This window comes from Bemisia tabaci, chromosome 8 (genome assembly GCF_918797505.1).
Source record: "Bemisia tabaci chromosome 8, PGI_BMITA_v3".
Taxonomy (NCBI): domain Eukaryota; kingdom Metazoa; phylum Arthropoda; class Insecta; order Hemiptera; family Aleyrodidae; genus Bemisia; species Bemisia tabaci.
The window spans coordinates 11,347,578-11,374,040 of record NC_092800.1 but is presented as its reverse complement, the minus strand read 5'-3'; the positions used below and the strand labels follow the sequence as shown (position 1 = coordinate 11,374,040).

At 37.6% G+C, this 26,463-nt stretch overlaps 1 protein-coding gene across 1 annotated transcript; it reads left to right on the top strand.

Moving 5' to 3' along the window:
* The first annotated feature begins 1,425 nt into the window (after nt 1-1,425).
* Nucleotides 1,426-25,353, top strand: LOC109034443 (uncharacterized). The gene is made up of 13 exons (XM_019047592.2): nt 1,426-1,693; nt 2,605-2,775; nt 3,486-3,619; nt 4,537-4,682; nt 6,805-6,955; nt 7,718-7,967; nt 8,627-8,821; nt 10,077-10,610; nt 11,859-12,008; nt 13,238-13,768; nt 14,599-21,001; nt 21,871-21,982; nt 23,447-25,353. The coding sequence occupies exons 1-13, from the start codon at nt 1,651-1,653 to the stop codon at nt 23,567-23,569; spliced, it is 8,943 nt and encodes a 2,980-aa protein (XP_018903137.2). The 5' UTR covers nt 1,426-1,650; the 3' UTR covers nt 23,570-25,353.
* The last annotated feature ends 1,110 nt before the right edge of the window (nt 25,354-26,463 follow it).

The window sequence follows — 26,463 nt, the reverse complement described above, 5'->3', positions numbered from 1 at the left end:
ACTGCGCGACTCAGGAGCGGCGAGACGCGCGCCTTCATTTCCGTGAGACACTTCCCGCATCGTCGCTAAGTTGATATAGTTGCGTGACCCAATCGAACCCAGCTCGAGTCTTCCGAGGCAGTTCCACGCCTTTGCAACAGATTTGAATCGGATCAAAATCATTAATTGAAGTGAATCAATTAATGTCGGAAGTAAACGAATATCTAGATGTCATAAATATTCTGCTGCATTGTTGATTTCTTTTTCGATTTTGAATTGAATCGAAACGTGCGAAAACCGCTAAGGTCCATTTTTCCGGTCTTCAGTTATTTTGAGTTGATAATACTTTTAAAGAGTTGATACAACCATAAAAGTGATTAAAGACTCGTTATAGGATTAAACTAACCCGGAGACGAGTATTAACGCCACTTCCTTAGTTGCATCAACCTCCGAAAAGTATTGCTAACTCAAAAAAACTGAAGACCGGAAAAATGGACATTAGCGGTTTTCGCACGTTTCGATTCAATTCAAAATCGAAAAAGAAATCAACAATGCAGCAGAATATTTTTGATATCTAGATATTTGAATACTCCCGACATCAATTGATTCACTTCAATTAATGATTTCGATCCGATTCAAATCTGTCGCAAAGGCGTGGAACTGCCTCGGAAGACTCGAGTTAGGTTAGATTGGGTCATGCATCTATATCAACTTCGCGGCGATGCGGGAAGTGTCTCACGGAAATGAAGGCGCGCGCCGCGCCGCTCCTGAGTCGCGCAGTTATCTTCTGCAGCTATGCAATTGTGACGGAGAGTTTTAACTTTCTCTTATTTTTCTCTTTGACACACAGTGCACTGTTTACGAACAACAGATCGATAGCTTAAGTCGACAAATGCGGCATTTCGATCTCGGCGTTGCAAATCTCCATTTATGTTTTCGTAATTCTTGTAAAAGGAAACCACCTGACAGTTTTTCTTGGAATTTATGCCTCTCTAATTTGAATATATTCAAAGATAATTATTAGGAATTCAGCAGATAGGTGCCGATAGGGGGGGGGGGGGGGGAGGGTAATTTAGGATGACAAGTTCAAACTTCTGCACATAACATTTGTGACCCGAAAATTCAACTATGCCTCGAGAACATACCTCTGAATTTATACGACAGAAGACGGAGAATCACACAGATGCATAAACCAACAATGATAAAAGATTGAACTTCCAAGTTAGCATGATGTATGTTCACGTTGAGCAGTGAGCACGCGATCACGTTTTTGCATCACAGAAATGTGTTTACCTACTTATTTACCTACTTACAGCCGTTGGCAGTGGCAAGTGGCACACGAATTACATCACGAAGTACATACATACACCAGATACAAATTATTTGAACAGCGCGCCAAATGGTTCACTGCTGAACGTCCCTGATTGGTTGATGCTATTCGCGCGCACGCAGGGGAGGGAAAAAATATCAGACGGAAATTTTTGAGGTTATAGTCAGAAATTAGCTTATTTGTTTTTGTTTATTGTGCTGTGAATTTTCAACTCATCAATGAAAATTTACACTGTGTCTTTATTTGGAATGTCCCGACGTGTAATGTTAAAACTTCTAAAGTGAATGCCTTTTTAATTAGTCAGATCTTTTGAACAGATATCTTTGTAAAGGAAGATAAACATGGAGGCGCTGTTGCCCTCTGAAGTTGCTCGATTAGTTTATGGTGAGTGACACAGACCCTTTTCTCCGACTTTTCTCTATATATCTAATAACCGCATTTACAAGCAAGCTGCTCTATGGAAATGGAATTTTCAGGACGCACTGGAAATGGAATTGACAGATGTCAAACGGTCCACTTCGTTCGTCCTCGCTCAAGTTACATGATAAGTAGTAGGCTTTTGCAAGAAAGCCCTGCATTCTTATCCAATGGCGAAAATTGTTTGTAGATTGATGGGCTTGTTGAAGGGCATCTGGCAAATGTAACTGCGTTATCGAGATGGGCAAGTTTGCGTCTTCCACGCACCTTCAATCAATGTCCGTGAGATAAAACCGCTGACAAGTTCTGACAGTTTCTTTCTGTTCAAGTTCTGACCCTATTAAAGTTGGAGGTTTTCTAGGAGACAATTCCCTGAAACCTAGTTCTCACTTACTCTCAGAGGCTTGGTTTGAGGTAAGCTCCAGTTTTCAGTCTGTCTGCTGCGCTCTGCTAGAGTATCAGCAAGCTCAGTTGGAATTATATGATGATGCCCCAGCTTCCCAGTGAAATTAGTCAATGAACAAGCATGCCAAAGACACTTAAAGGGTTCCTAACTGGCAGCACTTACATCGTTTTGCTCAGCACAAAACAAGCAAGCGCTAATTTACGGACATCAGCAAAGTAGAGGTATGCAAGAATGTGTCTAAAAATTTTCAAGTGCTGTACTGATGAAACAGCATTTGAATATATTTAAATTAATAGATATAAAACATATATCTAATAAACATAAGTAAAGTAGAGGAATAGAAGAATGTATTTAATAATATTTAAGTGGTGTTACAGACTGAGGGACATTTTGAGACGGTTTATTCTAAAGCTGCGTTATCTTCATGTATTGTAAACCGAAAATTCATCAGATCTTGTTTTGACCTTTTCAGGGTACCTGGAAGCTGAAAAATGCCCGGAGGCTGCTTTGTTGTTCCTACAAACATCCCAGCATCTGAAAGAGTGTCACGCTTTCTATTTGCAAAATAGAAGATTCTCTACCAAAGTCATGGGTCTGACGCTCCTTCAATGTCTAGATTATCTGTGTTCTGTTTATCGCACCGGTGAGTCTAACTTTGCAGTTATAGAACAAAATTTATCGAGAGTTACCCCACAGCAAATTGAAATTGCAGTTTTTTTAACACCAATACTGATTCCTACAGATAATTCCTAGTTTTGCAGTCGTTCATTTATACTGAGCCGTCCTCGGTGCCCATCCTATCAAGTATACCTATTATTTCACAAATCTGGCTCTTTTTTTAAATTTCCATGGACTCTTAAGTTCACCAAAGTGTATCAACTTTAATATTTTTGTTTTATTTTGAACCAAATCATAACTATTGGGTATATTATGTTCTTTGGAAGAAACTGGAAAATACTATGAGCCATGTCGGTCATCGACATCGTCGTCCAAGGCGTCGGCAAGAGCACACCTTCGTTTCACTTACCTTGGGGATAGATAGCTTTCATAGATAAAAGATATGGATGTGGTAATCAAGGCTTTTCTGATGGCTGTCGTACTGATGTGACAGCAGCTTAAAATGCAAAATTTGAGTACATGAGTTTGGTCAATATGTTGGTAGAAGAAGGTTTGACTGTTGTTTCACAACTCGCGGACTTTTGCCCCTTGATGCGTCAGTGCAGCCGTAGTGTCAGTGCCTGCCCCTTCTCCTTTTTTTTTGTTTTTTTGCCTGTATCTCTTTTTGTCATGATACGCAAAATTCAATTAAATGTCAACAATTTTTATATATCTTTATGGATTACACTTTTTCAGTACAAAGCCATCTTTGCACGTTTGAGAATGACCCACTGGAAAAACTCAGCCTCCCAGAACAACTCGACTACCTGTTAAACTCCATGAACTTCAAAGCTGGGAACAATGATCAGGCAGCAAGAGTTCCAAATCAGGTTGGTAAATACCTTAAGACTGAGAAAAATTTGACAGTAAAATATTGTCAGTAGTAAGCCACTGAACAAAGTTTGCTCATACTATCAAAATGTGTGATTGGATCTGTAGAAAGGAACCTTATTCTCCGGGAGCAAATTTACCTTAACTTAATTTCAGAGTGGTCCTAATTTTTTTTTTCTTTTTTAAATTTCTGCAAACAATTTATTTTTGGAAAGAAAAAAAAAATGTAGTAACTAGGTACTGCAAAAAACTATATGCTGTGTATTTATCTACATGAACTAATTTTATAAAGGTACGGCGAAACAAATTGTACCAGATACCAGATGGACACAGATTTAGAAGACTCGGAATTTTGGAATTTTCTGTTGTCGTTTGAAGGAACTAAGTGTACTACTTTACTAATTTAATTATGTTCCCCCTCAAAGTTAAGAGGACAGATGTTCTGCTGCCAGACATTTTTTTCTGTCACTGACATTACATTTTAAAGTGTTGTAAAGGGTTAAATATTTAGTGTATAAACATTTTTATTAAAAAGCCTTAAACCTCTGCAAGAGAGGTCTCTTGCTCTCCCTCAAACTTTCATTTTTAAAGAAATAAACCACAGTAAGAGCTATACTGGAAAATAGAGTTTCACGGGCATCACAAAAATAGTGCCTATATTTTTAATGTCTAAGATGCTCTTTTTTTCAGTTTACCTCTTGCTAAGGTAAAATATTTCAGCGAAACTTTGAAGGAAAGTACTCAGAGGACCCCTCTTGCAAGGATTTAAGGATTTTTTTAATAGTATTGCGAAAGGCGAAAAGTCAGTTGTGAACTAAGTGGCACCTTTACCACTAGGCAGAATCATGCTCAAAACTACTGACTCATAATACTCTGTTGTGTCATCTTCTAATAATAGTTATTACGATTTGTTCAGGTTGATCCAAAAACTCCTGAAAAAGTGGCGACTTCTCCATTCCACAAAATGGCTAAGAAATCCCGTACAAAAAACGCTTCTGATAAAGCTACATTCCCTGGATCAAGTACTGTTTTTACATCGTTCCCTTTCCCTGTTGATGATGAGTAAGTCATTATTTTATTATTTCTTTTTTCTCCTCAACCAAATCTAATTTTCAAGGTTGAATTTTATCGCTCTACCACTGTTTGTCTCCTATCAGGGAAAATATCGCAAAGGCCAAAATGTCAACTTTGTAGGAGACACCGAAAATTAACTCACTGTGGCTAGTCTTTTTGGTTTGCTTTGGTTTTCTTTGGATCTTTGGTTTTTAAGCGCGCCATGCATATGGGATGCTCATTGCAATCGCCAAGAACTCACCTGTTTGATATTTGCAGGTCGATTGTTGAATCGTTATCAAATAATCAAATGATCATCTGAGCAATGCTTTTCATCAATCATGTCATTCGATATTGATTCAACAATCAAGCGGCTGTATCAAGTCCAAGTGCTTGTTCGATTACTTTGAAGCCATTTTTGTGAAAGGAACGTATTTGAATTTTCGCATCGTGATAAATAATTCTTGAAAGTATTTAGATTACCGGTAATTGTTTTTTAATCAACGCTGTCACTGGAAGAACCCATTACATCTTTTTCTGTGCCTATAAAGTTCTTTAATTTCTACGTATTCATTAATTTGCTTCAAGCGAATCGCAATTTAAAAAACTATCCTATATTTACACCTGCAAGGCATGAAACCTTGTATGTTTTATATTCAAGTTCCTGATTAGTTTTCAAATTGCGCAACGGACGACTGCACACTACTTTCAAGTAATTCGTATGTATCGCGAATATGCCTCGCCAATGGTGACGTCAGTACCCCATCAACCATCATGAGCAAAATTTAGGTTAGGACAAAGAAATTCAGTTCCTCTGGTTTCTTCATCGGACACTTACGGCGCATTATGTGCCAAATGAACGACTGCTCGCTGCTCTCAAATATTAAACCTGCTTATTGTTTCCGACTCAAAATAAAAGAAAAGATGCACTTTCTAATATGGAGCTGAGTGCTCAGATTGCAACGAGCTCCATGGGATTCTAAAATTTCAGTGCCTTTGTTCTTTTCTCTGCGATCAGCAGTTGAAAGTGGCGTTTGACTGCTGAACCATAGCAACACCTATTGAGAGACTCAAAAATCTGTGTGAAAATACTTCTGCAATTGAATGCAATAAAGTTTTTATTTTTTTAACTAAATTGTTACGTGAGCCAATGAATCAATTTCTGATTGTTTTTTAGGATTATTTTTTTCCGTATGTTATGAATGCAAACTCAATCATGAACTCAAATCTACCGAACGGCCTATAAATGGGTACTTACAAAACTGAAGACAGGTCTGGGAAGATATATTCTGCCACATAATATTACCTGCAACAAAAACAAAACAAAAATTATTTACTAGAGCCTTAATAGTACTCTCATCAATCAAGAGTGTCACAGCTCTATAAAAGATGGAATGCTACTGAAAATCAAATTGGTAGAAAAAAGTGAAAGTCATGGCTTTGATTATTATGGTATCACACAATATTTTGGAACCCTCGAAAACATTATATTTTCAAGCGTATTTGCTTACACTTTATCTTCTTTTGTGATTTTCTTTGTAAATATTAAATCAATGTTATGGTCCTGCTGTAAAGAAAAAACTAAATTTTGACAAAAAATATCAAGCTGTGTAAAATATTCAAGCCAGTGCTGTCCCTAATTGCTTAAATCCCGAGGCATTATAATACTCGGCTTTTGAATATCCACCTTTTTTCGAGAAACTTAGAGCTAGTTGCTAAGAAAGTGCCTGTTTTATGGTCAAAAAGTCCCGATAAATGGAGATATCTCATCTATATGACTTAATTTGAGGCCGGGAGCTTGAGGTTGTTTTCTCCTTTTTTTTTAAAGCTCTGTTTCCGTTAAAAAACACAAAAATATGGCCAGTTGGATGAAATGCTCGAGCGCTGTAAAGAATGCTGTAAGTTACAGAGAGAGTGCCCACCTTTTTTTCCAACTTCCGTTTATATCAAAGTTGCAGGGGCGGGTATGTAACCCACTACGCTTTCTTTTCTCTAAGTATCCGTAATATAGGCCTTAGTCCCTGTAAATATTTGAGAAGCCCAGGATCAAAATTGGATTATTTTTTTTTGGGAAGGTACCAAAGGTACACTGATAGTATCCTAACTAATTATTTTCTTCTCTATCTTTTAGTGTGGGGCCTGTTTTGCCGGTTCCTGAAACTACAAGCCTGGAGTCTCTGCCAGGCAACACAAGAAACCGACGTAAATCACCACTCATAGTGAAGAATGATGATTTTTTTAGTGATGAAGGATCCGCTAACCAAACACCAGTTGATTCCAATGTAAGTTGTTGAGACTTTTCACGTATGACCAACTGTTCCCAAAAGCTGAGTATTCATATTAGTGACCATATGTGTGAAAAGAGACCTTAACTTCCTGGAAAAAATTTTCTTCAACTTTTGGCAATCACTGAAATACCGTTTTTCCTTAGTCTAAGAATTTTTGTCGTAGAGCTTCAGGACTAATATATCCCTCTATATTTCAGACTTAAAGGTTTTATTTGCGCCAAAATTTCCAGATTTTCCTCCTCGGTGCATTTGCAATAGTTTCAGAAAATTTTCTTTTGAGAGATCGGTACCCTTCTCACAGATCCAGTCACATTTCTATAATTGAACAAAGGATATTTTTCTGTCCAGTCTCTCACATCATAAACTTTTCTGAACAAGTGGTAATCGCAACTGAAGCCCAATTGGTGCATTTTCTTGAGTTTTAGTTGGACTAAGGGATCTTGCATCTTGGCTAGAGTTGGCGGATTCTGAAAATAGTGTCCACATTAGACTATATTGGTATTGTGAAAAAAAGTATATCAATAGCTCACCGATAAGGATTCATTTGCACAACCCAATTTTTTAGTCCATGACAAGGCTCATTTTGAAACGCAGTTAAGCTGTTTTACCAGGAAAATTATGTGATTTAATTTAACTGAATCATCGAATAAATGGAGAAATAAGTTCTTTATACTGATTATCAATAAGTGTGCAATAATCCTCTAAAATATGAACAAAGAGAGTATACTAATCGTATTTTTTTTCTTTTCTTTCTAGCGTTTTAAGAAGCCAAATCTACCAAACTTGACAAACCTCTTCCTAGACAAACCTGATCTCTGTTCAAAAATCTCCATAAATATCAACAAAGCTTTAAATTTCCCGGATAAGCCACGAACGAGGAGTAGAGACAAAAGCAAAGACATAGGAAAGTCAGCTGGAGAGCAGCTGGATACGGCTATCAAATCACTCGTCAATCAGCTTGTTGACGAGGATCCTGTCTTCGACGATGTTCTCGCTGAAATCATAGGTCAGTTCTTCTTTTCTCTCTAACTTAAATAGAAATGTGCTTAAAGTTGTTGTAATCAAATTTTTCATGTGTGCATTTTCGTTTTCTTAGCTTGGCTTCTCAGCCTCTCGATTGGACTTGGGGTCTCAAGAAGGAACTGTTTGTACAGGGTGTCTACAAGTCCAGAAAGTCGGAAAATAGTACTGATTTTTTAGGGGTGGTCCGGAAGTACTGGAAAAGTGCGGAAATTGTGCAAGAAAGTCCAGAATTTGTTTCAATTTTGTCGCAATTTGAGCGAGAAATTCAAATTGAAATTATTCAAATTTTAGCAGTTGAAGGTATTGAAAAAGTACTGAATTTTTCTGTTGAGGGAGGTACTGAATTTCTCGGGAATGTACTGTAAAAGTACTGATTTTTGAGCAGCCTGTTTTAGTAGACACCCTGTTGTATAATTCATAGATGTTATGAAAACGAGTCTTTCAATAAATTCATCTGATAGCAAGGGTGACAAAATCTGAAAGACAAGTGCTCAAATGGTATTTTTTAGGTTTGCTGATGGAGCATTTCTTCGAGTTGAACCCTCTGCAGGGTATCTCCACTGGTATTCTGTGATTATGTTCTCGTATTCTGTTTGACCCAAGTCTAATATTTTGCACTATTGAAATTAACTCTCCTTGCAGATCAATTACCTACACCTGCTCCGGCACCTTCTTCTCCAAATAATACGCCAAAAGTCCAGGAAATACCTAAGTCAGGAACAATTCCTGAAATTAATCTTGCTCATGGCGATGTGTTGCCCACTGCGGACTTTGGAAATGGGGTTTTGCCCTCAGCAGACTTACAACCGTCATCGCAAAATGCCCAAAATGAAATTTGTAAGTTCTCATCGAAAATCAAATCATTTTAATTGAAGTTATTGCATTGAATTTAGCAGAAGGGAACCAACATGATTACAATATTATCAAAATCCTACAACTTCTTTGCTTCAAAAAATACTAAATATATGCACTGTAATAAAATTTAAACAATTATGGTCCTTTAAAATTTAAAATTTTTCAATGAAGAAACAAAAATTATTCGCCATGCCAAGAAATTGGTCAGATGAAGATGAAAATGCACTATTTTTACAATACAGTAATCTTGTTAGTCAGTAAGTCATAGTATCGCACAAATATTCTGTATTTTGGAAAAAAAAAATGACTCTCTCGTAATGATCTATTTTTTGACACGGAAAAAAATATTATTGGAAACTGTGTGTAAATTGTACTCTTGAGTTCAGAAATATCCATTGGAAAGGGTGACAGGATGGTAGAATAGTGATGGGTCCACACTATACCAAAAGGATATCAGAATCAGGAAAAAACCAAAAATTATAATTAAAGCTGCGAAATGACTTGTAATGTGTTTTAATGCAATACTGAAGGGGAAGAAAGTCTAGCTCAGGCAAATGCATTGAAAAATGTCGTGCTTAGTCAGGAAGGTTCAGTGAATTTCATACCAATGAAGGAAAGAAACAATTCACTTTATTTTCCTGGTTGAATTTCAATTGTTAAAGAAGTTCCGTTTTCAGAATACAATATCTACTGAATTTTGTGAGGTGCACAGCTTTCAGCTTTATAAAGGTCCAAAATTCCAACAGACCGCCGAGTTCTCATGTGAAAATGTCTTGATTCCACAACAGAAAGTGTGATTTTTCCATTTGTTTGAAGTATTGAGCATGAAGAAAATAAAAAAAAGGTAATCGACTTTGGAATTTACCTCACAACTCAAGATCTGCCCCATGTTGGCCACAAATCATGAGAACGGGCTTATTATATCTCCCTGCTGCACAGTACTTTCAAGAATGGTTCAACCGTTGATTTTTCAATTGAAAATTTCTCAATTTTGAGGTATTTTTCTAGAAGTCCCTCAAAGCCACACCTCATCAACATCTCAGGTATTAGTGTACAAAATTTCATAAGGAAAAACTTTGAAACAACTCTGCAATAACAGTGCAAGTCAACATCACAAAACCAAAGATCTGATTATTTTTATAAGCTTTGCATGGAGCAATATGATAATTTTTCTTTCACATAGGTCTGGAACTTTGCCGAAATATTTTTTTAAGCTACTGATTCTCCCCTCTTCTAGGTCCGAGTAATATCCCCAGCCCACAAAAGACAGCATCACTCACAAAAACCTGTAGCACATCAGAAATCGGAGAGCTCCAAAAGCCACCGGAAAATATCATGCAAATTCCGGAAACGATCTCCATGCAACCGGCAAGTGCAATCTCCTCGCAAATTCCTGCAAGCCACTTGCCAGAACAACTTTCAGTCAATTGCGCAGTGCATTCTACTGAGTCTTCAACACCGCAGCTTTTAGAACTGACAAATATGCAACCAGCAGAGGTATCAAGCACCCAGCCTCTAACGATATCAACAGTGGCGGTGACAGGGTCCAGTGCACAACCAGTAGAATTGTCGAGGATATCGCCTTTGCAGGTGTCAAGCGTACAACCGGTGCAGGTGACAAATTCACAGAGAGTGGAGTCAAGTATCATTGTCCTAGCGGAAGCTGCGAATTTGGTCGAGTCACAACAGCTGGTGATGCAGACCGCGGATGGATATTACTCGTTCATACCGACTAGTACAGAAGTGAGCTCAACGGTGTCTTCAAAAATCAGTAAGTTTGATTCAGGGCTATCAATAGTTAAGAAGGGAGAGGAAATTTCTCAATCATATAATGGGCCTCGAGACAAGAGATGTATTTTGTTTGTCGCAGCAATTGTTTCCTGTTACCAATTTTGTGTTATTTGCGTCACTTTTTCACAACCAAGGAGAGCAAAGCAGCTAGAAGTGAGGTTAGAAATCTTGTTGACAAATATACACAACAGTCGTAACCTGCTCCGAGCACGTTGCAAGTGATACGTATCAAAATGTTACGACAGCGTTGCCATGTTGTGCAAAAAAAATTCCAATTAAATAAGCCATGCCCCCTCATTTCCGGTAACACTCAAACAAAATACGAATGTCACACACTGATGCGAAACAGTTACGATTGTTACGCCAAACAAAATACGTCTAAGGTATGAATTGGAGCATCGCATAACATGTTTCCTCCTCAACGATTCACGAAAAAAATGAAAAGCACTACAAGAAGTCCAGAAAAACTTCTTAACAAGATATTAACATTGGTTAAAAGAAATAATTGCAAATGATGTCATTTGTATGATCTAACTTCCACTCGATCCTTGTTAAAAATATTTGTTCATATCTCGTTCAGGAATTGATTTCCCAACATCCCATCGTTTGACTCTTCTTCTTCTTGAGAGTGCGAAGAGGAAACATGTTATCTTTTCTTCTGGTTAAAACCTTGTGTAGTCTGCCATTGTCAGGGTTTCGGGTGGTCTAGAAAACCTGGAAAGTCTTGGAATTCATGGGAAAAGTCAGGGAATTTTGCAAGCAACGTTTAGCAGAAGTGAGTGTAATTTAAAGGAAAAATAATACAAATGAAAGTTTTCTTCAATCTCAGAAGAACCAAACATCTTGGAGTCCGGGAAAAGCAGGGAATCGGAAACTGAAGAAAGTGTGGAAACTGTTTTTAATGAAAAAGGTTAAAGAGAGGATTGAAAGATAACAATAGAGGTGAACTTGTAAAATAATCTTAATTTTTTCAAATTTGTTGAAGCATGATGTTTCAGCCGTCTCAAACTCATTTTATCTGCAAAAAAAAAACACAGACAAATGCATACATTCTCTGTCGCGACAATAGTCTTTTGTATGTGTGATTTCATGCGAGACTTAACGTTCTCTCCTGAGTTCTTGTTCTTTATTGTCATAAGATTTATTTTTAGGTGTTTGATTCAAAGATCTGATCCGGTTTTCCCTTAATTATTGTGCGTTTAATTGGTAAAATTTTTGTTTTGTGCAGTAACGAATAATCAGCATGGAACGCTGTTACATTTCGGTGAGATTCCAGCTAAAAATGAATTTGTCAACATCGCACCAATGCCGGGGTCAACTAACTCCACCAATTTTGTGACTGAGATGCAGAATACTTTTCCACACTCAGCAATGCCAGGTATTTATTCCCATTTGTCTCTGCAATGGATTTTTATCATGTAAATATCGTACCTCTCTCTTATTCTGCCACTTATCTAGTTCCATCTAATTCTGCAAGAATCCTACCTTTAACCCAGCAGATTGTAATAATTTCAAATATTTTCTCTCGAAACCATGTTTCTGATATGCTAACTTTGAACTGCCTTAACTCTTGTTAGTTTTAAAATTCGTGAGTATTTTTTTCATTTAACAACAAATTGTAAACACTTCTTTCAAGGAGCTGTTGATTTTTCTGTTTTGAGTTTTTTTGTTCTAATGTCCCCCCTTTTGTAAACAGACATTAAAAGTACTATCATCGTATGGGAGAATAATATTTTATATGAAAGCCTAAAGCAGGATATTGAAAAAAAGCAGTCACAATCTTTAGAAGGTAGGAAAAGATAAAAATTATTTATGTGCAATCTTCAGCTTTTTTTCGGAGAGGCTTGCGGTCTTAGGTTTATTATGTGATTGTTGTGGTTCTTTTTTCTGTATCCGAACTATTCAGCTGTCATGATTCTTGCAATGGGTCTGTTGCAAACTTTTGCCAAAGCAAAAATAAGAGTTGTCTCTCATAGAAAATGGCTAAAAAATCACGGTGAGCGCATCAACAAAGTCTGAAATGCACTCCTGACTTCACAATCTGCTTAAGAAATTCACGTTTTTTTGAGCTTCCTGCTTCAAGACCGATACTACGGCACAGGTGAACGTTTCGTTAGAGTAGTCGTTCCATTCAATCCTTGCGTACTAGAATGTTTTGCAATACTCAGCATAACCAACGCTATCAAAACAGATCTTTATCAACGCGAGGAAAACGTGAATTTAAACATGCCAGGTTGTTAACAAATAGCCAGAAGTTCGTCCTGGCACATCAGTTTTGGCGGATTGGTGTCGGCCATGTTGAATATTGTGCAGTATCCTACTGCACAGAGGTTGGAAGGAACAACTTCTCTAATGAAATGTTCACCTGTACTGTAGCATCGTTTTTGAAGCGGGAAGCTCAAAAAACGTGAATTTCTTACGCAGATTGTGAAGTACGGAGTGCATTTCAGACTTTGTCGATGCGTTCACCATGATTTTTGAGCCATTTTCTATGAGTAACAACTCTTATTTTTGCTTTAGCAAAAGTTTGCAACAGGCCCAATGTTTCCCTTTATTTTTACTTTTAAAATCTGTCAGTAAAAAATGAAACCCTGTTAAATTTTTCAGCTCGAATGAAAAGATCAAGATCTTCCAAGGAACCACGCCAACATGCAAAGAAAAAGAAAGAGGCAACTGGAAAGCTTAAAGAACCACTTGTAGTTGAGGTTCGCATTCTTGATGCAGCAAAAGATGCTCGTTTGGAGACGAGCTCTGATAGCAAAGAAAAAGTTACGGCTGCTGAATCATACAGACAACTTGTTGAAGCAATGTCATTTGTGGGCGATGAAAGAAGTGCAACGCCTAGGAAAACACCTGTAAAAAGCACTAACTTAATTTCAGTTGATTCTGCAATAACTCCTTCTAAATTTGATTTAGACCCAAACCAGACTAAACCTAAGGAAGATAAAGATATTCCTGTTGAAATTGCAATAAATTTAGAAACTGCACCTACGCCTGGTTCAAACCTACCCAAAATCGAAACTGCAGAAAACACCACAACAACTGAGTCTGCATCCAACTGTGGCGTCGAACCCATTGAAAATCGAATCAAAGAAAAATCTTCCCTGAAAACTACTGACACTGTATCTGCGGTTACAGGTATTCAGCTTTTAACTAAACTTCATACTCTATGGCTAAGTTTGCCGTTCGCTATCTCCTAGAAACCTTGTTAAAAACTGTTACTGTTCTCAGTAAGTTTATGGAAGTATCACAAATGAATGTGCATTCGTTTCCTATGAAATTTGAAAGTAGAATATCCTTATTGAAAAATGGGTTAAAGAAGAAGGATAAAAAAAGGATTAAAAGAAGAAGATTAAAAAATATTCATGTGTCATTTTACCATCGGCAACCTTGTAGTAGTTTCATATGCCAAATGTAATCCATGTGTGGCTGTCCATGGGAACAAGGACCTTAGTCTATGAAAGCAAAATTCTCAGTAGAGCAATTTTTGTTGAGTCGGAAAACCAGATTTTGAGATTTTAAAAAAAAAATAATGGTCGCTAGTGTCTGAAGAAAGTAAAAGTTTCGAGCTGTTAAGTACATTTCTATGCCAATTCAGGGTATAGATCTCATCACAAATCACAATAATTTTAATTTGCTCATTTCGCACCCTAAACATGGCTAATGAGAATTTCAATTTTTTTCCTTTTTCTGGAAACCAAGTTTTTTGAACTGTTAACTTCTAACTGCCTTTACTGCAGTCAAGTTTGACATTTTCTGTGGGTGGCGGGGGGGGGGGGGGGGGGGTTTGTCCTGTAACTCAATTTTGAATTCTTTTGGTGAAAGGTCTCTTTTTCCTTTGATTAGGATATAGTTCTGGTTATTTTTTTCTGCATCAGAACTATTCAATTGTCATGATATCTGTAATTTTTTCCCTAATTGTTTTGAAATCTTGCAGTATGTAATGAAGCTCCTTTTTGATTTTTCAGTTCAGATGAAAACAGCAATATCCTCTCCAGAAGAACCACCTCAGAAAGCAAAGAAAAATAAAGAGGTAGCTGCAGAATTTCAAGAACCAGTTTCAGTTGAGGCTTGCAGCCTTGATGCAGCGAAAGATCCTTGTTTAGAGATGAGCTCAGTCAACAATGATCCAGTCACAACTGCTGAATCATTCGGACAACCTGTTGAATCAATGTCATCAGTAGGTGATGAAAGAAGCGCAGTGCCTAGCAAAGCACCTTTAGAAAGTATAAATTCAGTTTTAAGTGGTACAGTAATAACTCCAACTAAACCAGATTTAGATCTAGATCAGACTAAACCTAAAGAAGATTTTGATATTCCTGTTGGAATTGCATTGAACCTCGCTGAAACAGAATCTGCAGAAGACACCACAACAATTAAGTCAGCGTCCATATGTGGACCTAAAATCATGCTTACGTCTGCATTGAGCCCGCCTGCAACGGAAACTTCAGAAGACACCACAAAAGTTGAGTCTCCTCCCAAATGTGGACCAGAAACCACACTTGCATCTTCATCGAACCTACCTGAAATGGAAACTGCAGGAGACACCGAAAAAATTAACTCTGCACCCAACTGTGGACCTGAAACTACACTTGCTTCTGCATCAAACCTGCCTGAAATGGAAACCGCAGAAGACACCACAAAAATTGACTCTGCATCCAATTGTGCAGTCGTTTCCATTGAAAATCGAACTGAAAAAGAGTCTCCTCCAAAAATGACTGATACCGATGTACTTGATGAAATCAACCCAAAGACTGAGTCACAGATTGAATTTGCTACAATCTCTCCCTTGCGAGTCCCTAACAACCATCGACAGAGTTTAAGCACCCCACGACGCAAGAAAAATCATGTACGCGTCTTAGACTTTGGCACACCTCAAAATTTCAAAGACTCATTTCAGCGAAAAGCCAACACGTCACCAAAAGCACTAAAATCAAGTGAACCACCCAGTGAACGCATCAAAAGCATTCGACGAGGAGAACTCTTTCAATCGCCGGAAACATCATGGTATTTGGCCACCACTCCCGATACAGTGAACCATGATATTGTAAAGCCAGATCCAAGTACGCCGCCCTCTGTCAGATCAATCATGTCTCCACCAAGCTGTATTAAAGAAGCATCACCTCTCAGTTGCCAAGAGTCAGTTCCTCCACCTGAGCAGTCAAAGTTTACAATTGCAACGCGGTCACCTCAGCCTAGACTTAGTGGTGGTTGGGACAAAATTAATGGACTGGGGCTCATTGTGAGCTCCCCAAGGTCAACCCCTTCCAAGAGCTGCGATGAAGACTCTAATTCACTCAGCTGCTCAAAATTGCCGGTCAACACTGTCAAACCAACACCTTTGAAGGAGTCCTGGGATCACAAACTCCGGGCCATGCTCCGAGGTGACTACGAAGAACCTGAGCCGCCAAAAAAGCAGACACAATCAAAAAGCAGCCCTAAAAAATCTGTTCCTAAAACTAGCCCTAAAAAGTCTAATCCTAAAACCAGCCCTGAAAAATCTAATCCTAAAACCAGCACAATGTCAAAAGCCAAAGTAATCCCAAAAAAACGCGGCCAAAAGAAAAAGATGAAGATCTCTCCAGTGAAGGTACCTCCTAAACCTTCAAGCTCGAGCGTTCCAAGTAGATTATTGTCAGCAAAAGAAAAGAAAATAGAAAGAGAAAATTTTCCGTGTGAGACAGATTTGGAAGTCAGCCAATCTAAAGTTTTGCGAGAGGCCAAGTCAGAAACAATTTCAGTAATTGATCCAAAACTTCTCCAAAATCCAGTGATTCAAATTTGCAAGTCTACTCAGCCTAATAGGATAAGTGATGATAAGTCACTCGACATAGGTAAATTTATCAAAAAGTCCAAATCTCATCAAGACCAGGGGAATACTACTGGTGTATCACAAGAAAAATCAGAGGAGAACAGTCAGCTTTCTGAGCAATTGAAAAGCAGCCCTAAGAGATCTAATCCTAAAACTAGGTTAATGCCGAAAGTTAAATTAAGCCCCAAAAAGAGCGGCAGAAAGAAAAACATCAAGATTTCTCCTGTGAAAATATCTCCTAGACCTTCTAGCTCTGTAAGTGAGGCAAATACTAGTCCAATGTTGAGCTCTTCATCTTCAGAACTCCCTTCGGTAAAAACACTGACAGCGAAAGGAAAGAAAGTAGAAGAAGAAAAATTTCCCTGTGATGCAGATTCAGAAGTCACTCAATCTACAATTTTGCAAGAAGCCAAGTCAGAAAAAATTGCAGAAACTAATCCTCAGATTCCTAGGCCTATTCGATCCAATAGGACCAAGAAGTTACCTGATGCAAGTAAATTTATCAAAATGTCAGGACCAGACCAAGACCAGAGGAGTGTAGTCTCTGTATCACTGGAAAAATTAGAAGAGAGCTGTCAGTTTGCGGAGCTAAAAAAGCAGACCAAATCAAGAGTGCGATCTAAAAATTCTAACCTTAAAACCAGCACAGTGCCAAAAGCCATATCAAGCCCCAAGACACGCAGCCAAAAGAAAAACATCCAGATCCCTCCCGAGAAAACATCTCTCACACCTACTAAATCCGTCAGTAAACTAAATGCCAGGAAAAAGCGCATTTCATCTCCAGAACGCTCTCCACTCAAACCACAAACTGCAAGAAAAAGGAAAGTCAAAGGTGAAAAACTCTCCCACGAGGCAGATTCAGAAGTCTTTCAATCGGAAATTTTGCGGAAGGCGAAGTCAGAAAAAATTGTAGAAAAAGATTCTCAACCACTCACGTTGGTTCTACTCGACAGCACCGATGAAGAACTGTCGCTTGATGTAAGTAAACTTAATGAAAAGTCCAAATCATATCAAGACCAGGAGAATACAATCGGTGCATCACAAGAAAAAATAAAAGAGACCTCTCAATTTTCGCCACCAAAAAAGAAGACAAAATCAAAAAGTAAATCTGATCTGAAAAACAGCACAATGCCAAAAGTAAAATTAAGCCCTAAAAAAAGCAGCAAGAAGAAAAACATAATGATCTCTCCGGCTAAGTTATCTCCTGCACTTTCTTGCTCCACTAATGAGCCCAGTGCCAGCTCAAAAATCAGTTCTTCGTCCACAGACTGCTCTCCAGTTAAACCAGTGTTAGCAATTGACAAGAAAATGGAGGGAGAAATATTCTCTCCTGAGGCAGATTCGAAAGCCAACCAATCGAAAAATTCGCAGAAGGTCAAGTCCAAAAAAATTTCAGAAACTGATGCTCAAACGCCCATTTCTATTCAACCCAATAGCTTGAATGATGATGTGTCGCTTGATGAAGGTAAAATTATCGAGAAGTTAAAATTAGACCAAAATAATGCATCACAGGAAAAATCAGAAGAGACCGGCCAGCCTATGGAGCAATCGGAAAGCAGCCCTGAGAAATCTAACCCGAAAACCAAAGTAATGTCAGAAGTCAAATTAAGTCCGAATAAATGCGGGGATCAGAAAACCATGCAGATTTTTCCAATGAAGATATCTCCTGAACCCTCTAGCTCCGTCACTGAACCAAATGTCAGCCCAACAAAAAGCTTTTCACCTCCAGAACTATCTCCAAAAGAACTTGCTGCAAAAGAAAGAAAAACAGAAGGTGAAAATTTCTCTTGCAAGACAGATGCAGAAATCAGCCCAGTTTTACCAAAACTCTCGCCTCATAAACCAAAGACATCAGAAAAAGGTAAGAAATATGATAAGTTTCTTGATGCAGCTAAAGTTATTGAAAAGCCCAAATCAGGTCAAGATGCAGGGAATCCAATCTGTGCAATACAGGAAAAATCAAGAGGGACACAACAGTTTTTGGAGCCAAAAAAGCAGACTGAATCCAAATGCAGCCCTACTAAGTCTTGTCCTGAAACTAGCACAATGCCAAAAGCCAAACCAAACCCCAACAAACGGGACGGTGTGAAAAACATGAAGATTTCACCGATGATTGTATCTCCTGCACCTTCCAGCTCTGATAGTAAGCCAAATGCCAGCACGATCTCCAGCTTTCCATCTCCTGTTAGACCACTGTCAGCGAAAGAAAAAGAAAGGGAAGGAGAAAAATTTTCCTGCGAGAAAAATTTAGAAGTCAGTCCGTTACTACCCAAATTCTCACCTCATGGACCAAACTCAATGAAGCCTGTGATTAATATTCTAGCTGATGAAGACATTAAAAAAAGTTGCAGTTCCACTGTGCCTTCCTCTTCCTCTAACATTTCGGAGCAGGCTGCTGCAACAACTGAAAATCAGGCCACTCAAGATAATTTCCCTGTGGCAAAGTTCTCCTCCCCAGAAATATTGAACATTTTACAGAAGGCAGAGTCAGAAATACCTCTGAAAGCTGATTTGTCAATTCGTAGGTCTATTTCATCCAATAAAAATGACGACGATTTGTTGCTTGACGCAGGTAAATTCATCGATGAGTCCAAATCAGACCAAGACCAGACGAATGTAATCTGTGCATCTCAGAAAAAATCAGAACAAACCTGTCAGTTTTCAGAGCCATCTGTCAGCACCAACAAAAGAGAGGAAAGTATTATCTACACACCAAAAGAGTCCCTCCAAAATATCATTTATGTCTCAAGTGACGAAAACTCCCTTCCTTTTAAAAGTGATGTAGATCACAAAGCCAACGAAGAATTTCTGAAAAACTATGGTTTTTGTGTTGAGTATGAGATTGATGACGGGCTGATAACTATTTCAACAAATACAGTAACTGAAGAGGCTGTACTGCTCAGTATTCCATCAGTGCATGATGACATGACAACAGATATGATTAAAGATGTTTACAGGAAGAAAGCGAATCAAGAAAGAGATGATGGAGCTACTCAAATTCTCAAGATGGGGCATGCCTCTGATCGATCACTTTGTGCAGAAAAAGAGGACCGAAGTTCTAGGTCCTCTGAAAGTAAGAATGGACAAGACAAATATCAATCTCACACCCATGGTAGAGAAAAATGGAAAACACAAAAATCTTTACCCTACAGCGGGCATGACCAAAAAGGACCTCATGAAAGACTGAAACACAAGAGCCGATCCCCAGTTCGAGAAGCTTGGCATGGCCCTGACCAAAAAGGACCTCATGAAAAACTGAAACACAAGAGCCGATCCCCAGTTCGAGCTTGGCATGGGCCTGACCAAAAAGGACCTCATGAAAAACTGAAACACAAGAGCCGATCCCCAGTTCGAGAAGCTAGGCGCGGGCCTGACCAAAAAGGACCTCATGAAAAACTGAAACACAAGAGCCGATCCCCAGTTCGAGAAGCTTGGCATGGGCCTGACCAAAAAGGACCTCATGAAAAACTGAAACACAAGAGCCGATCCCCAGTTCGAGAAGCTCGGCAATGTGAAAGTGCAAAATTCATCGCTGATGGAAAAGGGCATTATGCAAAATCCCCAGAAGGGAGACATTTGTGTGATAAGAATAGCCTTAGTGAAGACAGGAGGAGCTCAGAATCATTCTCCAGATCACAGAGATCTTGGGAGGGACAGCAGTCATACAGCAGAAAAAAACCAAATTGCTCCCAAAGATCTCCATCTCCTGAAGCTGTACATTTGAACGAACGACGTGGCCAACACAGGGATCCATTAAGCAGATTTACATCATCAGAAACTAGACTGTCTTGTAAAGAAGTTCATACGTATAACAAAAGCAGAGACAAAGCTCGTCACAGTTCTACATCCCTTGAAGTTCGCGATTACCGAGAAAGAAATCGAGGGCAGGATCATTACTTTCCATTGAGAAAGAGTCCTATTAAAATTATACCCCCTAAGCACCAACATAGAGATTTCTCCGGAAAATCTCAGTCTTCAGGAACAAGGCAGTCTCCTAAAGAACTTCAAATGCACAGCCAAAGCAAATATAAAGTTTGTAATAGTTCTACATCCCTCAAAGATCAAGATATCCGTGAAAGAAATCGAAGACAAGACCATTACCCTTCGTCAAGAAAGAGAGCGCTAGATGGCGATAGACACTCGAATTACCTTCATAGACATACTCAAGAAACCAAATCATCTGGAAATGCTGCAAAGCACAGACGTTCTCGAGAGAGTCATAATCTGAAGAACCCCGATTTTTCCCATCAGCAAAAGTTAGAAGTGACCCATGAAACGGAGACGACGATTCCTTTAGAATCGGAGAGAACTGATCCAAGCCCCATTGCAGGATTAAGTCAAGAGGTAATAATGGGCCTTAAAGAGAAAGGTCTATACGATGATTACGTCAAGTATTGGAAACTCAAAGAGAGTCAGCGCCAGCAAGAAGAAAAAATAAGCCCCGATGATCATCGAACTTTGGACGCTTCAAAAGTACAGAATGTCTCTGTTCGCTCAATGCAGGACTCAGAACCAGAAGATGGAGAAATTACGTCTGACAGTGTCTCTTCAAATTTTGGGTGAGTCTATATATCAAAATTTTTCATAGTTCTTCAATAAAAAGCACGAAAAAAAAAATCAAAAAAGAATAAGCATTTTCTATTTTTACCTGTATTTTAAAACCAAATTTCCAATGAGTTTAATAAGTCACATGAAAGAATGAAAAACATTGAATGACATTTCACTTAGAGCATGGTGGCTAGATTGAACATGTTAAAATTGTCTTGACTTGTGAGGAATTAGATTTTAAATTTTTTTAGAGTACTTAAAAATCGCACAGACGTTTTGGTATCAGTTAAAGGACCAACTTATTTTTTTGAAATTTCTCAAAATTTTTCTTCTCTGTTTAAAGAGTGTTCTGTGATAGTCTCAAGTAATAAATTTGGCTGTAAAATCTAAATTGATGATTTTCATATCAATGACCAATGTGCAAAAAGATGAATCTCTGTTTTGTAACGTTGCTGAGCTCTTGTCATACTTTATTTTTTTCTTTGGGAAACTATTGAACGTATTATATTAAAAACTTCCTTGATGTTTCTTCTCTTTTAGCTAAATATTCTATGTAATTTTCAAGCTATAAAATTGGCTTGTCTCTCATCGATAAATATAATAGCGGAAATTTTGGAACTTCGCAACTGATGAGATTTGTGGTTTTGCACCTTTGTCATCGATATGTGAGGAGAATAAATAAAACAGAAAAATCGCTTAACTACTACTCATGGTCATCGGTTAGTTTAAAGCTACTTGGTTTTGTTCAAATTTTTTCCCTTCAAGTAAAATCTAAAATTTACAGAAAAAATTGACATTTATTAGCCTTGCAAAAGGCTCCCATGTATCGTCTTTAATAAAAAAAATGAATGAATCTAAGTTTGTTTTTTTTTTGTCCTAGGGCGGAAGCCAACAGCAGATGTACAACTGATGAGCAAGACTTGGACATAAGCGAATACAAGGTCAAGAGAAGGAAAATTGTGGACTCATCAGATGAAAATACTTCCACCTCGGTATGTATATTCATTTGTAAGAAGCTATCCAACACTGTGAAAGTATAAGGCAACAGTTATTTTTGCAGGATATTTACAGGTCTGGAAAACCAGGAATTATGAAAAAATTCCACTAGATCTGCGCCTCATCATTGAATCTATGTCGATATGACAAGACAAGACGTAGCCTTATGTTAACCATGCAATGTATTGTGTTTCGAAGTCTTACCACCCTGCTTTAAACTGTCAATAATCGGCCCGCAGGGTAAAGTCAAGGAATCTCAAGAAAAGACAAGAAAAAAAAAAAATCTTGATTTTTTAAACCTGAACAACATAACATGAACTTTGTCCACACAATAAAAAAAATGGGAAGTTTTTAAGTTTGATTTGAGATTCAGGGTTCTGTGTTCTCCAAAAAGTGAAAGAGGGAAAATTTTTGATGAGAAATTGCAATTTTAGTCTATGTTGATTGATCAATGATGGACGCAGTAAAATTACCATCTCATTGCAGAGAAATTAAAGCCACAAAATTTCTGTTTTGAGTTATACGCATGCAAATTGTTGATTTTAAGTCAGGGACTTTTATTTATTTTAGTCAGGGAAAACCTGATCAGGTCAGGGTTTTTTTTTCTTGCCCCGTCTGTAGACACTCTGCTCTTGTGAACTCAAAAATGTTTCTCAGGAATCTTTCCCTGGTCTTTTTATGAATTCCTCTTAAACACCTCCCTTTTTTAGGTATCGGCTGGAGCCAGTCAAAGATGATTTCCTTTACAGCAGCAGCTCCTGTACTGCTCTGCTAAGGAAAAACGCTGTATCAGCCTTCAGACACAGCCATATTTTCTTCAATGGAAAATAATTTTTCCTAGAAAATTGTGAATATTAATTTCCAAACATATTCAGTTTGTTTTGTTTGCAATTCAGTCCAAAATATCTGAGAATCTCAAAGGAAAATATGCATAACTTTCTTCAAAAATACATATTTTATCTGGAGAAGTTTTGCAACTCTCGAATATTCATGAAGCGTTTTCCATAGCATGGCAGTATTCTTCTCAAGCGTCATCAAAATAATGTTGAATTGGTCGAGGGAGGTGGGAGGAAGAAGAAAGAGATTTGAAAAATTTGTAGTCCCAGTATTTTAGAAGTCAAGGGATCCAGCCCTTTCAGTCAAAAGCATTGGCTTTCTCAAAATTTGAAAAGGGATTCAGAGCCTTTTCTTACTTCCTCTCTCTCTTTTTGCACCCCCTCTCTTTTCTTTCTTTCCTCTCTCTTTTACTCCTATCAAACCCCTTTATCCGACCGGTGATCTGTGAAAATTCTAGTCCTAGTAATCCCATACGTCCAGTCAAGGCTTGTTCAGCCTAGTCTTATACAAACTTCTGCTGAACTGTAAATTGCAAAAGTCAGCTGACGAGTCTTGTTTTTCATTGCAACTATGTTTCTGCATGTATTCAAGAAATTTATTTGTCATTTCATTTCATTTTTCAGGATTTACCTGTGAAATCTAAACATGAAGCAAAAAATCTGCTGGACACCCAGGACATTGACATGTTTCTGCGGAAGATCCACCCACCGGAGAAAGAAGGAATCCAATCTAACGATTCTGAATAACTCTTTGTAGAACTATACTTAAGTTCCATCCTGTGATTGTAATTTTCATAAGCAATGAAAGTTCATGTAATTGATCGTTGATAATTTTATAATTTATTAATTCCTCACCTTTGGTAGACTGCTCAGTAGTGATTCTTGCAAGAAGACCTCTGCAGTTGGTGACATTGTGCTTACAATTAAGAACAAATTACTATTAATCGTTAGAATTCTGTGTTAATAATGGTCTAACTGGAAAAAATAACAGTGCGAGAATTATCTCTGAGGTCGCTGCTGACTTTGTGAATGCTCAGACAAAATTGTTTAATTGGCCCTTACAGTTTGAGACTTCTTTTGTTGTTTAGCATATGTGATCTGTTCCAACATGAGTTGCATGAGCTATGATGTAGACAATGCTGTGCATTAGATAAATAGAGACTTCAGTCATGACACGCTTAGACTCCTAAAATCTGTCTTATTTCTTTTAAGCAATCAAAATAATTTTTGTCAAAATGCATTCTGATAATATTTTGCACCGATTCGTTACTGATTTATTGCTGCTTGTTATTGATTACCCTGGTGCCTTAATTTTTACTATCTTCTTCTCTTATGGTGTGCTCGGCACTATATTTTACTAGACCCCGTATAATTAAAATGATAACCACTCTTTTTCAACATAATTATCTCTGTAAATGGCTCAGTGACACTAATTTTTTTTATTTATTATTATTATTATTATTATCTTCTGAAGTGCTTCATCTCGCCGCACTCCTCCGCAACAAGAGGGAGAAGAGTGCAACGGCAAGGGCCCCAATCATTATTATTATTACCATTTTCTAATAGTAGAGAGTGAACTTAACTTAGCTTCCAGGGATTTTTTCAGATTTTTTGAACCCTGAGTGGCAAGGAAACTTTGTTTTGAAAACGCCAAAAATGGGATTAGTTTGAAACGGTATTTTTTGCAGGCGCTGATGACATAGCCAGGCGTTAGAAACAGTGTTTGCTAATTGGCTAAATCTCAGCCTTAGACGTCATCTTGGCATGTCCACTTGACTGTCGGCTTTTGATTGGTCCGATTATGATTCTCTCTCCCCTTGGAAACGATTTTGTTGACTTATTAGTAACCTTCTTGGTTTTTTCATAAAATTTTGCAAGAGAATTACTATTCTACAACTCTGCAACAATTCCTTGCCACTACTCCCATTTATGTGTGCTGTGCCCATTGTCTGTGTAATTAACTTTGACACTTCAGACAACTGTAATGAATTATCAATGACAAAGAATTTTAAAGAAACATACCTGGCTGCTTTGTGGTCATTTTGTTGATTACTTTAATGTAGAAACATTTCATAATGGTGAAATTTTTGTATTTTAAGTTACCCTATTTTTAGTTCTTTGCTAGAGGTTCAGTTACCAAAACATTGAAGATCAGCTGGGCTGCACTGCATTTGCATTGCAGTAAACATTGGAAAGGTCAATAAATGATCGACAAGGTCTTTGAAATTCTACTGTAATCTTACTCAGTTATCTTACCGTATGATTTTCTGGAGACTTGCCCACCTGTGTAAAACTGTTTCATTTGAGCGGTTGATCTCTTAATTTGTTATTTTTTAAAATTTTATCTACCTCTTTCTGCGGTAAGTAAATATTTGTCAACTTGTAAGTATCTTTAAATGTTTTTCTTTTATGTACCTTTGTAAATTGATGGACACTTCGTTATTGTAAGTACGATTGTAAATTAAATTTCTTTAATCTGTAACATACCTAGTCTGGATGATCATAATTAAATATTTTTTCTTACTTATCCATCACTCTTGATTCCTTTTTTTTGTGTGTGTTTGTACGTTTGTGAAAAGTTCCTCTGTGATGCATGATTGAGAATCCATTTGACAGTATGCTTTTCGTGGCAATATTCTCTGTGCCATCTTGTATCTTTTTAACTCCTCTCAATCTGTTTGATGTGATTTGACAGTTCTGAAGTGCAAGAAAAATATTTTTGAACGTGATGCCTCAAGTGTTTTTCACGAAAATTCAAGTATTTACATCAAAGATAGGGTGTCCTCAAGTCTGAAAAACTAAGAATTTTAAGGCGATTCCTTCAGGTTAGGGAAACTCAGGGAATTTTACGAGAAGGACTGAAATTTTGAAAAATCTTGGAACTTGCAATCTGAACGAACATCAGCGCCGTTGACTCCATCAAATTGACTCCCAGTCTGGTTTGGGATTCAATGCTCTAAGTTAAATTCTGAATAGTAAACAGGGGCAAGTCTCAATAAGAATTGCAATATTATATTTAATTGAGTGATAGATACCTGCAAAAATGGTTCCCATGTTTCTATTATTTGCGGTGAAATTGACAAGTTAAAAATTGTCTATTTCTAATTCTATGTTAACAACGTTAAAGTTCAAACGTTTCAAAGTTGAATCTTAAACAAAATGTATCATTCCCTTCAACAAGTACTGGGAAAAGTCGATTGTCACCTGAAAAAAGTGAGATAGAGCATCATCAACCATCTTGATCTTTGCGTTTTAAACAGATGAAAAATGAATATGGCAGATCTTTCGTAGTAGTCTAGAAGTCAGTCAAATAATTTAGTCAATTCTACCTAAAAATTCGATCTATAAAAAAGAATATCATGAATTATGGAAAATCTGATTCTACAATTTATTTATCGGATTGTATTGACAAGACTCTTAAGTTCAAGATTCAGAGTTAAACTTTTGCATCATTTTTAAGATTTTCCATTTTTTTTCTAGTTTTTTCTAAGGCTTTTAAAGTAAATTTTCTCATTCTCACCAAAATTTATCTGCCACTTGCTATCTTCTTCAGTAAGAAAGAAAAGGAGACCATGATTATCACGAGCGTATTTTTGAATTTCCCGCTTTGAAAGATACTTGCCGCGCTTTTTCTGCACGAC

Excerpts from the sequence above, each read along its gene's own strand:
- LOC109034443 (XM_019047592.2), top strand. The coding sequence starts at position 1,651 with ATGGAGGCGCTGTTGCCCTCTGAAGTTGCTCGATTAGTTTATG. Across the intron at positions 10,611-11,858 it reads AACGGTGTCTTCAAAAATCA|TAACGAATAATCAGCATGGA; the intron begins GTAAGTTTGATT and ends TGTTTTGTGCAG. Across the intron at positions 13,769-14,598 it reads CACTGTATCTGCGGTTACAG|TTCAGATGAAAACAGCAATA; the intron begins GTATTCAGCTTT and ends TTGATTTTTCAG.